At 43.4% G+C, this 14,108-nt stretch overlaps 1 protein-coding gene across 2 annotated transcripts in view; it reads right to left on the bottom strand.

Moving 5' to 3' along the window:
* The window catches only part of LOC136633265 (CUGBP Elav-like family member 3-A), an 81,318-nt gene extending 71,392 nt beyond the window's left edge, over positions 1-9,926 (bottom strand). For both annotated transcript variants that reach the window (XM_066608863.1, XM_066608864.1), the window contains exon 1: positions 9,535-9,926. In XM_066608863.1, coding sequence (XP_066464960.1) covers positions 9,535-9,679 — 145 coding nt within the window. In that variant the 5' untranslated portion in view covers positions 9,680-9,926. The remainder of the gene's footprint in view (positions 1-9,534) is intronic.
* Between the last annotated feature and the right edge of the window lie 4,182 nt (positions 9,927-14,108).

Below are 14,108 nucleotides of genomic sequence, written 5' to 3'. Positions count from 1 at the left end.
CTATAGCATTGTCATGTTGTAAGAAAATCGCACAATTTTGTCGCCCGTGTGAAACTGGCCTTATAAAGCTAAAACACCCCTCCCATTATACAGCTATTACCCCCTCCGATTATACTTCTGTGTTATACCTCTACAACCCGCCTCCCATTATAACCCCATATATTATACATGTATAATCCCCCATATTATACCCACACGCAGACACACAAGTAAATATTCCTTTATCACTCCTTAAACGGAGCACAGTGGGCAGCTTTTGAGGCTTGCAAATCTGGTGCCCCATCTATACCCTCGGTGCACATGACTGGACTCCAAAAGCACCATCCTTCTCGCTGGCAATGCCAGAGCTCCCACAGATTTGCCTTTGGCTTATTTGCCCTACATTCGGAAAGGTGCAGAGTAGGGCTCTAGGTGCCCCTTTGACTGGCAGCTAGTGGCCACTTTATGTCTGCCCCCAATTCTCAATCAAATGCCACCATACCCAGCAAACCATGGGTGAGTTTGGTACTTTTAATGATCTGGTCAGCCCTGGGCAACTACCCTGTGCCCACTGTGCTAGTGAATGCAGCCACCCAAACGTCACTCCTCTGCCCTGAATAATTGATATTTCTTCTGTTTATGTGATCCAGGAAGCTTGGTCACCTCACCTGCACCAACCATAAGTATGTACCCCTTGTACACACACCCCCATGTGCTGTCTTCTGATTAGATTGTAAGCTCTTGGGACAGGGCCTCATTGACTGCCTCTGTCTGTCTGATTGATCTGCTTCCATGACGCTCAGATAAATCCACAAGAAATCCAATTACAGGATCTTCATTCTATTACTGGAGCTCAGCCTCAGAAAAGTCCCATCTCGCCGGGACTAAGCTGACTGCACCACCTGTAGTGCTAGTGCTGAGGAAGTACTACAAGTTCCAGCCTCACACAGTCACTACACAGAACTCATCACAACTAAACACTGGAGACTAGGGGGGTTCCCAATCTACCAGCAAAATACCAACATGCAGCCTTCTGAGCTTAAGAAAGCCTCTACTATGGAGACCTACTGTACCATAACCAGAAGAGCTTACAATCTAGAGATATACTAAACAGTAACCAGGGAGGCTTACAGCCTGGAGATCTACTAAGCAGTAACCAGAGGAGCTTACAATCTAGAAATCTATTATACATTAACCAGCAGAGTTTACAATCTAGAAATCTACTACATGGTAACCAGAGGAATTAACAGCCCAGAGATCAAATACATAACAATCAGATGAGCTTAGAATGTTGAGATCTACTACCCTGTTTCCCTGAAAATAAGACATCCCCTGAAAATAAGACATAGCATGATTTTCCAGAATTTTTGAGGATGCAAAATGATTTTTCAGGCTTTTTGAGGATGCTTGAAATATAAGCCCTACTCCAAAATTAAGCCCTGCTAACAGTTAATTAAAAAAGTGAATTTAAATAGTGTCCAGGCAGCTATACAGGTAAAAAAGTTAAACCTTTTTGAAAAAAAAATAATATAAGACACTGTCTTATTTTCGGGGAAACACGGTATATGGTAACCTGAAGAGTTTACAGTCTACTATATATTAACTATAACATTTACAGTCTAGAGATCTACTACACAATATCCAGACAAGCTTACAATCTAGAGATCTACTATACAGTAATCAGAGGAGTTTACAATCTGGAGATCCACTCTGTAGTAACCAGGGGATTTTATAGTATAAGCATCTACCATATAGTAACTAGAGGAGCCTACAAACTAGACATCTGCTATACAGTAACTAGAGTTTGCAATCTAGAGATCTACTATACAATAACTGGAGGAGATTATAATCTAGAGATCTAGGGATCAACTATATAGTAACCAGAGGGGTTTACAATCTAGAGATCTACTATAAAGTAACCAGAGGAGCTAACAGACTAGAAATCTACTATATGGCAACCTGAAGAGATTACAGTCTAAAGATCTACTATACAGTACCCAGATGAGTTTACAATCTGGAGATCTACCACAGAGTAACTAGAAGTTCTTACAATGTAGAGATCTACAACATAGTAACCAGAGGAGCTTACAGCCCATAAATCTACTACACAAAAACCAGAAGGGATGAAGTCTAGAAATCTGCTATACAGTAACCAGAGGAGCTTGCAATCTGGAGATATGATATATTAACCATAGGGTTTACAGTCTAAAGATCTACTACATAGTAATCAGAGTAGCTTACAATCTAGAGATCTACTATACAGTTACCTGCAAACGCACAGTCTACACCTATATTATATAGTAACCAGGGGAGCTTACAATCTAGAGATCTATTATACAATTACATGAAAGTCCAAAGTCTACAGCTATATTATACAGTAGTCAGATGAGCTTACAGTTTAGAGATCTACTATACAGTAACCAAGAGCCTTACAGTCTAGAGATCTAGTATACAGTAACCAAGTGCCTTACAGTCTAGAGATCTAGTATACAGTAACCAAGTGCCTTACAGTCTAGAGATCTAGTATACAGTAACCAAGAGCCTTACAGTCTAGAGATCTAGTATACAGTAACCAAGAGCCTTACAGTCCAGAGATCTAGTATACAGTAACCAAGTGCCTTACAGTCTAGAGATCTAGTATACAGTAACCAAGAGCCTTACAGTCTAGAGATCTAGTATACAGTAACCAAGAGCCTTACTGTCTAGAGATCTAGTATACAGTAACCAAGAGCCTTACAGTCTAGAGATCTACTCTACAGTAACCAAGAGCCTTACTGTCTAGAGATCTACTAAACAGTAACCAAGAGCCTTACAGTCTAGAGATCTAGTATACAGTAACCAAGAGCCTTACTGTCTAGAGATCTAGTATACAGTAACCAAGAGCCTTACAGTCTAGAGATCTAGTATACAGTAACCAAGAGCCTTACAGTCTATAGATCTACTATACAGTAACCAAGAGCCTTACAGTCTAGAGATCTACTATACAGTAACCAAGAGCCTTACTGTCTAGAGATCTACTATACAGTAACCAAGAGCCTTACAGTCTAGAGATCTACTATACAGTAACCAAGAGCCTTACAGTCTAGAGATCTACTATACAGTAACCAAGAGCCTTACAGTCTAGAGATCTATTCTACAGTAACCAAGAGCCTTACTGTCTAGAGATCTACTAAACAGTAACCAAGAGCCTTACAGTCTAGAGATCTAGTATACAGTAACCAAGAGCCTTACTGTCTAGAGATCTACTATACAGTAACCAAGAGCCTTACAGTCTAGAGATCTACTAAACAGTAACCAAGAGCCTTACTGTCTAGAGATCTACTATACAGTAACCAAGAGCCTTACAGTCTAGAGATCTACTATACAGTAACCAAGAGCCTTACTGTCTAGAGATCTAGTATACAGTAACCAAGTGCCTTACAGTCTAGAGATCTACTATACAGTAACCAAGAGCCTTACAGTCTAGAGATCTAGTATACAGTAACCAAGAGCCTTACTGTCTAGAGATCTACTAAACAGTAACCAAGAGCCTTACAGTCTAGAGATCTAGTATACAGTAACCAAGAGCCTTACTGTCTAGAGATCTAGTATACAGTAACCAAGAGCCTTACTGTCTAGAGACCTACTCTACAGTAACCAAGAGCCTTACAGTCTAGAGATCTAGTATACAGTAACCAAGAGCCTTACTGTCTAGAGATCTATTATACAGTAACCAAGAGCCTTACTGTCTAGAGATCTACTCTACAGTAACCAAGAGCCTTACAGTCTAGAGATCTACTCTACAGTAACCAAGAGCCTTACAGTCTAGAGATCTAGTATACAGTAACCAAGAGCCTTACTGTCTAGAGATCTACTAAACAGTAACCAAGAGCCTTACAGTCTAGAGATCTAGTATACAGTAACCAAGAGCCTTACTGTCTAGAGATCTACTAAACAGTAACCAAGAGCCTTACTGTCTAGAGATCTAGTATACAGTAACCAGAGGTGCTTATAGTGTAAAGATCTACTACACAGTAATCAGAGGAGCTTACAAAACTAGGGGTCTTCTACATAGTAGCTAAAAGAGCTTACAATCTAAAGATCTATTGCATAGAGGAATTTACAATCTAGAAATCTACTATAAGTAGCTTACAATGTAGAGATCTATTTTACAGTAACGAGAAACCTTACAGTTTAGAGATCTAATATACAGTAACCAAAAGTTCTTACTATCTAGAGATCTACTTACCATAAATATAAAAGAAAGATGTACCATACAGACCCTGAGGAGTTTACAATCTAGAGATCTACTGTACTGTAACCAGACGGCCTACAGCTTAAAGATCTACTAAACGGTAACCAGAGGAGCTTTCAATCTACAGATTTAATAAATGGTAACCATAGGAGCTTACAATCTAGGTATTTACTATACAGTAACCAGAGGAGATTTCAGTCTGGAGATCTCCTGCATAGTAACCAGAGAAGCTTACAGTCTACAGATCTAATATATGGTAGCCATAGGAGCTTACGATCTAGAGATCTACTATACAGTAACCAGAGGAGATATCAATCTAGAGATATATTATACAGTAACCAGAGGAGCTTACAATCTGGAGATCTACTATACAGTAACCAGAGGTGGATAAAGCCTGGAGATCTACTATAAAGTTACCAGGGGAGATTTCAATCTAGACATCCCCTGCATAGTAACCAAAGGAGCTTACAATCTAGAGATCTATTATATAGTAACCAGAAGAGCTTACAATCTGGGGATCTACCATACAGTAACCAGAGGAGTTTACAATCGAGAGATCTACCACATAGTAAAAAGGGGAGCTAAATGCATAGAGAGATCTACCGCATAGCAACCAGAGTAGCTTACAGTCTAAAGATATACTATACATAATCTACAGTCTAGAGATCTACTACACATTTCCCAGAAGAGTTTACAATCTAGAGATCTACTATACATTAACCTGAGAACTTATAGTTTAGAGATCTATTATGTAGAAACCAGATGAGCTTACAGTCCAGAGATCTACTAAACACTGACCAGAGGAGCTTACAGTCTGACGATGTATTTGGTAGTAACCAGAGAAGCTAACAATCTAGAGATTTACAATACAGTAAGCAGAAAGCCTACAGTCTACAGATCTATTATACAGTAACCAGAAACGTTACTGTCTAGAGATCTGTTCTAAAGTAATCAGAGGAGCTTACAATGAAGATCACTACTATATATAACCCAGAGGAGCTAGCAATATGGAGGTCTACCATACAGGGCATTCGTGTGTCCCCGAAAATAAGACAGTGTGTTATATTAATTTTTGTTCAAAAAGGTTTAACTTTTTTACATGTATAGCTGCCTGGACACTATTTAAATTGACTTTTTAAATTAACTGTTAGCAGGGCTTAATTTTGGAGTAGGGCTTATATTTCAAGCATCCTCAAAAAGCCTGAAAAATCATTTTGCATCCTCAAAAATTCTGGAAAATCATGCTATGTCTTATTTTCAGGGGATGTCTTATTTTCAGGGAAACAGGGTAGTAACCAGAGGAGCTTGCCATCTACAGATCTACTACATAGTAACCAGAGGAGATGTAATCTAGAGATCCACTATAAATGAACCTGAGAGCTTACAGCCTAGAGATCTACTATATAGTAACCAGGGGAGTTTACAATCTTCAGATCTACTAAATAGTAAGTAGAGGAGCTTACAGTCTAGAGATCTAGTGTACAGTAACCAAAAGGAGCTTTCACTCTAGGGATCTACTATGCAGTAACCAGGGAGCTTACAGTTTAAAAGGCTACTATACACTAATCAGAGGAGCGTACAATCTAGACATCTACTTACAGTAATCAGAGACTATAGATCTACTATACAGTAACTTGAAAAGCCACCATACAGTAACCCTACTACATAGTCATCAGAGTGGATTACAATCTGCAGATTTACTATACAGCAAGCACAGAATTTACAACCTAAAGATCTACTAAACAGTAACCAGAAAGTTTACAGTCTAGAGATCTGCTATACAACAAGCAGATATCCCCTACATAGTAACCAGAGAATGTTATAAACCAGAGATCTATTATACAGTAACAAGAGACGCTTACAGTCTGGAGATCTGCTATATAGTAACCAGAGGAGTTTACAATCTAGAGATCTACTATATAGTAACCAGAGGAGTTTACAATCTAGAGATCTACTATATAGTAACCAGAGGATCTTATAATCTAGAGATCTACTATATAGTAACCAGAGGAGCTTTCAATCTAGAGATCTACTATATAGTAACCAGAGGAGCTTATAATCTAGAGATCTACTATATAGTAACCAGAAGAGCTTTCAATCTAGAGATTTATTATACAGTAACCAGAGGAGCTTACAATCTAGAGCTCTAGTACATAGGAATCAGATGACCTTACAATATAGAGATTTATTATACAGTAACCAGTGAATCTTACAATCTAGACATCTACATAGTAACTAGAGAAGTTTACAATCTAGTGATCTACTATACAGTAATCAGCAGATCTTACATCTCTAGAAGTCTACTATATAGTAACCAGAGAAGCTTAAAATCTAGAGATCTACTATTAGGTAACCAGAGAAGCTTACAATCTATAGATCTATTATACATTATCCAGAGGATCTTATAGTTTGGAGAGCTATCATACAGTAACAAGCAAGCTTACAATCTAGAGATCTACTATATAGTAACCAGAGAAGCTTACAGTCTAGAGATCTACTATAAAGTAGCAGAGGAGCTTATAGTTTGGAGACCTACTATATAGCAACCAGAGGAGTTTACAATCTAGAGATCTACCATTTAGTAACCAGAGAGCTTACAATCTGGAGACCTACTATAGAGTAACCAGAGGACCTTACAATTTGCAGATCTGCTATATAGTAACCTGAGGAGCTTTTTATCTAGAATCAAGAAATCTACTACATAGTAACCAGAGGAGCTTACAATCTAGAGATCTGTTATACACTAACCAGAGGATCTTACTGTCTACAGATCTACTATACAGTAACCAGAGGAGCTTTCAATCTAGAATTCTACTATACTGTAACCAGCAAGCTTACAATCTAGAGATCTACAATACAGTCACCAGAAGAGCTTACAGTCTGGATATCTACCATATAATAACCAAAGGAGCTTTCAATATAAAGATCTAGTATACAGTAACCAGAGAAGCTTCCAGTCTGGAGATCTACTATATAGTAACTAGAGGAGCTTGCAATCTAATGCGCTACCATACAGTAACCAGACAGTTAACAGTCTGGATATCTACTATATAGTAACCAGAGGAGCTTTCAATCTAGAGCTCTAGGAAATAGTAATCAGAGGTGCTTACAATACAGAGATCTATTATACAGTAACAAGAAGAGCTTACAAACTAGAGTTCTACCATACAGTAACCAGGAGAGCTTACATTCTAGAGATCTACTATATGGTAACCAGAGAAGCTTACAATCTAGAGATCTATTATACATTAACCAGAGGGTCTTATAGTCTAGACATCTCTTATACAGTAACGAGCGAGTTTACAATCTAGAGCTCTAGTATACAGTAACCAAAAGTGTTTACATTGTGGAGATCTACTATATAATAACCAGAGGAGCTTTCAATCTAGAGATCTAAAATATAGTAACCAGAAGAGTATACAGTCTGGATAGCTACCATATAATAATCAGAGGAGTTTTCAATGTAAAGATCTACTATACAGTAACCAGAGAAGCTTTCTATGTAGAGATCTAGTATACAGTAACCACAAAGCTTACAATCTAGAAATCTACTATACAGTAACCAGAGGAGCTTACAGTCTAGAGATCTACTATATAGTATACAGAAAAGCTTGAAGTCTGGAGATCTACAATATAGTAACCAGAGAAGCTTTCTATGTAGAGATCTAGTATACAGTAACCACAAAGCTTACAATCTAGAGATCTAGTATACAGTAAGCAGAGAAGCTTTCAATGTAGAGAGCTACTATACAGTAACCAGAAGAGCGTACAGTCTAGAGATCTCATGTATAGTAACCAGAGGATCTTACAGTATAGAGATCTACTATTTAGTGACCAGAAAAGTGTACAATCTAAAGATCTAGTATACAGTAACCAGAGGAGCTTACAATCTAAAGATCTAGTATACAGTAACCAGAGGAGCTTACAGTCTAGAGAGGTAGTATACAGTAACCAGAGGAGCTTACAGTCTAAAGATCTAGTGTACAGTAACCAGAGGAGCTTACAGTCTAGAGATGTAGTATACAGTAACTGCAGATAGTGAATACACCGAACATCACCCACAGAGCTGACAATCTAGATGTCATACATGCCCCAACATCCTTCAGGCTGACCTGATGGAACAATTATTTCTCAGCCACAGAGCTTGCAATCTAAGGATTGTACGTGAAGGCCACTCTTCTATATACAAGTGTCTAAAGCTGCATGAAATAATCCTGTCCCAAGAGCTTGCACTCTGCTCTCACAGTGTGGGAGTATAGATGGTGTTAACAGCCCATCCCTGGGATATGGGGAGTTTTGGAAGTCCTGGGGTGTTGGGGAAGGGGGATCCTGGACTTAGGGCCCCTTGGTTGAATGCTGGCAGTGCCCTCCCACCTCAGCTGAGCTTAACCAGCGCTGGTTCATTAAATGTTCCCTCCACCCCCCCCCCCCTCCTGCCATCTGTCACACCATCTTCCTCAAATATCACACATCCCCTCCCCCACCCTCCATGTAGAGCCATGGACATGTTATAAGGCTCCACAATGTCATCCTGCCCCATTGTTGTGTGCCCTGTCCTTTGTCTCCCCTGTGGCACCCTGTACCCTCCATCACCGTCTCCTTTGTTACCCTCCCAGGTTCTGACAACCCTTCTTCACCTTGGAATCCTCTCCCCGTCTCTTACTGACCTTCCTGTGATAGAAGGAGCCATAGAGTCACCTGGAGGGCCACAAGACTCCAAGGAGGCATCCTGCCCCAGGTGTGAGGACCTCCAAGGCTTGTACCTGCCAGTCCTATACCCCCAGCTAAGCCGTCTTCTGCTTGGCATCAGCCATCACCTCGCATTTGTCCTGATTTGCAGCTCACCCTCTTTAGAGAGATCCCCCAATTACATCCCCAATGAGCCTGACTCCTGTAGCCCCCCCCCATGTAGCCAGACCCCAAATTCCATCCTAAATGAGCCCAACTTCCATCTCTCCCCGTGTAGTCGGACCCCAAACTTCTTCAATGAGCCTGACTTCCAAGTCATCCCCCCCATGTAGTCGGACCCCCAACTTCATCCTCATTGAGCCCAACCTCCAGCTCCCCCCATCCCTCATGTAGTCAGACCCCCTATTTTCCTACCCAATGAACCCAACTTCCAGCCCCCCCCCAACTTCATCTTCCAGCTCCCCCATGTAGTCAGACCCCCAACTTCATCCCCAATGAGTCCGACTTCCAGCTCCCCCCATGTAGTCAGACCCCTAATTTCATCCCCAATGAGCCCGACCTCCAGCTCCCCCCATTCTGCTTGCTCCACACAGGACCCCCATATTAAACCTAGGTCCCCCTCAGTCACTCACCTTTGTGCACCCCTGTAAATTTGTCTTTGATGACTGTAAGTTCATAGATTTTCCCAAACTGCTCAAAGATGGGCTTGAGGTCCTTCTCCTCCAGGTTGCGGGGTATCTGCCCAATGAAAAGTTTAATGGCATCGGGTTCCTTCATTGGGGCAAGTGGGCACAGGGGAGGGGGGCACCAAAGGCACTTGAGCCCGAAAAACAAGCCAACTGTGCTTCTTCACCCCCTTGTCCAACCCAAGCGGAGGCTGCCCTGCAGGTGGGGGTCTCCCGGCACCCCTGCTGCCACTCTCCAGCCACTCCAGGTAGTTGACTAGTGCCCAGTGCTGGTCCCAGAGGCTGACACTCCACACCCCTCCCCCACTCAGGACCCGCCGCTGCTGCTGCCACCTTTAGTGAATCTTGAGCTCTGATTCCAAATCTTTTCTTTCCCAACAATTATGCCCCCTCCCGGTGCCCAGTGCCCGCCCCAGCCTGCCAAGGGATGATGTCAGAGTGAGGGCTCGGGGAGAAAGAGCCGCACACGGCCGTAGACGTGTGAGGGAGGCAGCCTGCAGGGGGCGCCAGCAGCCGGCCGCTCCTCAGCCTGCAGGGGGCAGCTGCCTCCTCTCACACCAGGACGGGGTTGGGTAGGACAGGGAGGGCAGGACCCGCTACACCCGCCGGGGCCCGGCTCTGCGCCTGCAGCCGCCGCTAGCGCTTGGCAGACGCTCCCCGCCGCGGCCATTGTTCTGCCGCTCTCCTTGGTGCTGAAGCTCTCGGCCTGGGGGAGGGGAGAGCAGAGATGGAGGGGGCAAGGTGTGTGATGAGGGGGGCATCACAAAGAGTCCCGGGATGGGGTAACCCTGTGTGTGCCGGACGGGGGCAGTACAGGGTTAACCCCACCAGCCCGGAGAGCAGCTCCCCACCCTGTGTGTGCCGGGCGGGGGCAGTACAGGGTTAACCCTACCAGCCCGGAGAGCGGCTCTCCACCCTGTGTGTGCCGGGCGGGGGGCTCTGTCCGCGGTGCTGATCCTCTGCCGGCAGCTGGTCAGGCAGCGTTAGATCGTAAGCTCTGCGGACACAGCCCTGCCCCGTGTAATGCATATCTACAATGTATCACACGTGTGCCTTGTGTGCTGTATGTAGTGTGTGTCATATGTTACATGTCTACTATGTGTGCTATACATGAAGCGCACTCATTGTGAAACCAATCCCTCCCCTAGAAGGAGTATGTGTGTGTGTATATATATATATATATACTCATTGTCAGTAACATCGCTCCCCTAGAAGGAGCATATATATGTATAGTTGTGTATTACATATGTAGCATGTGTCACACAAGTAGTAAGTATCATGTGTGAATTGTGTATACCAACTGTGTTGTGTATCTCCCCTACCTTGTATATTGCATTTCTAGTATGTGTGATACTTGCATTGTATTATATATGACATGTGCATTATACGTGTAGTAGGCATTCTGTGACTTGTGTAATGTATATGAACTAAATATCTCGCATGACCTGAGTGTTATATGTGCAGTATGTATCATACATGACTTCTGTATTATATGGGAAATATATGTGTCACCAGTGTGTAACGTGTGTCATATGTGACTTGTGTATGGTGTGTTTTATAGAACGTCTGTATATCATGCGTGTAGTATATGTCACATACCCGATGCGTTTTTCATGTGCAGTATATCTTATATGTCAGTTGTCTGTTACACGTGTAATATGTATGACACTGACTTGTATATTGTATATGTGGTATTTGAGTGTTTTGACCATTAGAGTGTAATCTGCTGGGCTGTGAGCGGACGGGTCATTAGGGTGTAAGCTTCTGGGACGAGCCATAACACATCTGGAGCTTCCGTATAGGTGACAGCAGTGTTCCCAGTGAACATGAGTCGTGATCACACTGGCCGTCAGCATCATGGGGGGCATATATGTGGAGGGGCGCACAGACGGCACATTATGGGGGTCGGTTCCCCTGAAGTCTTCTGAAGCAGACGTGTATGTTCCTTGCAGGCTCCCCGGGGACGGGCGCTGACATTGACAAACACTTATAAACATGACATTTGAAAGATGCTGCGGGGCCGGAGACGACACAAGCATCGCAATGAGAGATTAGGAGGAAATAATCCTGCGTGCCGGGTGGGGGAGGGACACAAAAGAGCACACAACATACTACACACTGACACCCGTGTACACACACCTATACATGGTGCACACAACATACTACACACTGACACCCGTGTACACACACCCATACACGGTGCACAAAACATACTACACACTGACACCCGTGTACACACAACCATACATGGTGCACACAACATACTACACACGGACACCCGTGTACACACACCCATACATGGTGCTCACAACATACTACACACTGACACCCGTGTACACACACCCATACACGGTGCACAAAACATACTACACACTGACACCAGTGTACACACACCCATACATGGTGCACACAACATACTACACACTGACACCCGTGTACACACACCCATACACAGTGCACACAACATACTACACACTGACACCCGTGTACACACACCCATACATGGTGCTCACAACATACTACACACTGACACCCGTGTACACACACCCATACATGGTGCACAAAACATATTACACACAGACACCTGTGTACACACACCCATACATGGTGCACACAACATACTACACACTGACACCCGTGTACACACACCCATACACAGTGCACACAACATACTACACACTGACACCCGTGTACACACACCCATACATGGTGCTCACAACATACTACACACTGACACCCGTGTACACACACCCATACACGGTGCACACAACATACTACACACTGACAACCGTGTACACACACCCATACACGGTGCACAAAACATACTACACACTGACACCCGTGTCACACACCCATACACGGTGCACAAAACATACTACACACTGACACCAGTGTACACACACACATACACGGTGCACACAACATACTACACACTGACACCCGTGTACACACACCCATACATGGTGCACAAAACATATTACACACAGACACCTGTGTACACACACCCATACATGGTGCACACAACATACTACACACTGACACCCGTGTACACACACCCATACACAGTGCACAAAACATACTACACACTGACACCCGTGTACACACACCCATACACGGTGCACAAAACATACTACACACTGACACCAGTGTACACACACCCATACACGGTGCACACAACATACTACACACTGACACCCGTGTACACACACCCATACACGGTGCACAAAACATACTACACACTGACACCTGTGTACACACACGCATACACGGTGCACAAAACATACTACACACTGACACCAGTGTACACACACGCATACACGGTGCACACAACATACTACACACTGACACCAGTGTACACACACCCATACACGGTGCACACAACATACTACACACTGACACCCGTGTACACACACCCATACATGGTGCACACAACATACTACACACTGACACCTGTGTACACACACCCATACAGGGTGCACAAAACATACTACACACTGACACCCCTGTACACACACCCATACACGGTGCACACAACATACTACACACTACACCAGCGTACATACACCTTAACATGGTGCACACAACATACTACACACTGACACCCATGTACACACACCCATACATGGTGCACACAACATACTACACACTGACACCCCTGTACACACCCATACATGGTGCACAGAACATACTACACACTGACACCCGTGTACACACACCCATGCATGGTGCACACAACATACTACACACTGACACCCGTGTACACACACTCATACATGGTGCACACAACATACTACACACTGACATCCGTGTACACACACCCATACATGGTGCACACAACATACTACATACTGACACCCGTGTACACACACCCATACATGGTGCACACAGTATACTACACACTGACACCCATGTACATACCCATACATGGTGCACACAACATACTACACACTACACCCGTGCAAACACCCATACATGTTGCACACAACATACTACACACTGACACCCCTGTACACACCCATACATGGTGCACAGAACATATTACACACTGACACCCGTGTACAAACACCCATACATGGTGCACACAACATACTACACACTGACACCCGTGTCACACACCCATACACGGTGGAAATAAAATACTGACACCCGGGTACACACACGCATACACAGTGCACATAACACACTGACACCTGTGTACACACACCTATACATGGTGCACATAACATACAACACACTGACACATGTGTACATACGCCAATACATGTTGCACACAACATATACACTTACACACATGTACACACACCCATACACAGTGCACAAAACATACTACACACTGACCCCCATGTACACACACCCTTACGTGGTGCACATAACATACTACACACTGACACTTGTATACACACACCCATACACAATGCACTTAATATACTACACACTGACACCCGTGTCACACACCCATATACAGTGCACATAACACACTGACACTTGTGTACACACACCTATACACGGTGCACATAACA

The sequence above is a fragment of the Eleutherodactylus coqui genome, chromosome 6, assembly GCF_035609145.1.
Source record: "Eleutherodactylus coqui strain aEleCoq1 chromosome 6, aEleCoq1.hap1, whole genome shotgun sequence".
NCBI classification, from domain to species: Eukaryota; Metazoa; Chordata; class Amphibia; order Anura; family Eleutherodactylidae; genus Eleutherodactylus; species Eleutherodactylus coqui.
This window is presented reverse-complemented; position numbering and strand designations above follow the sequence as displayed.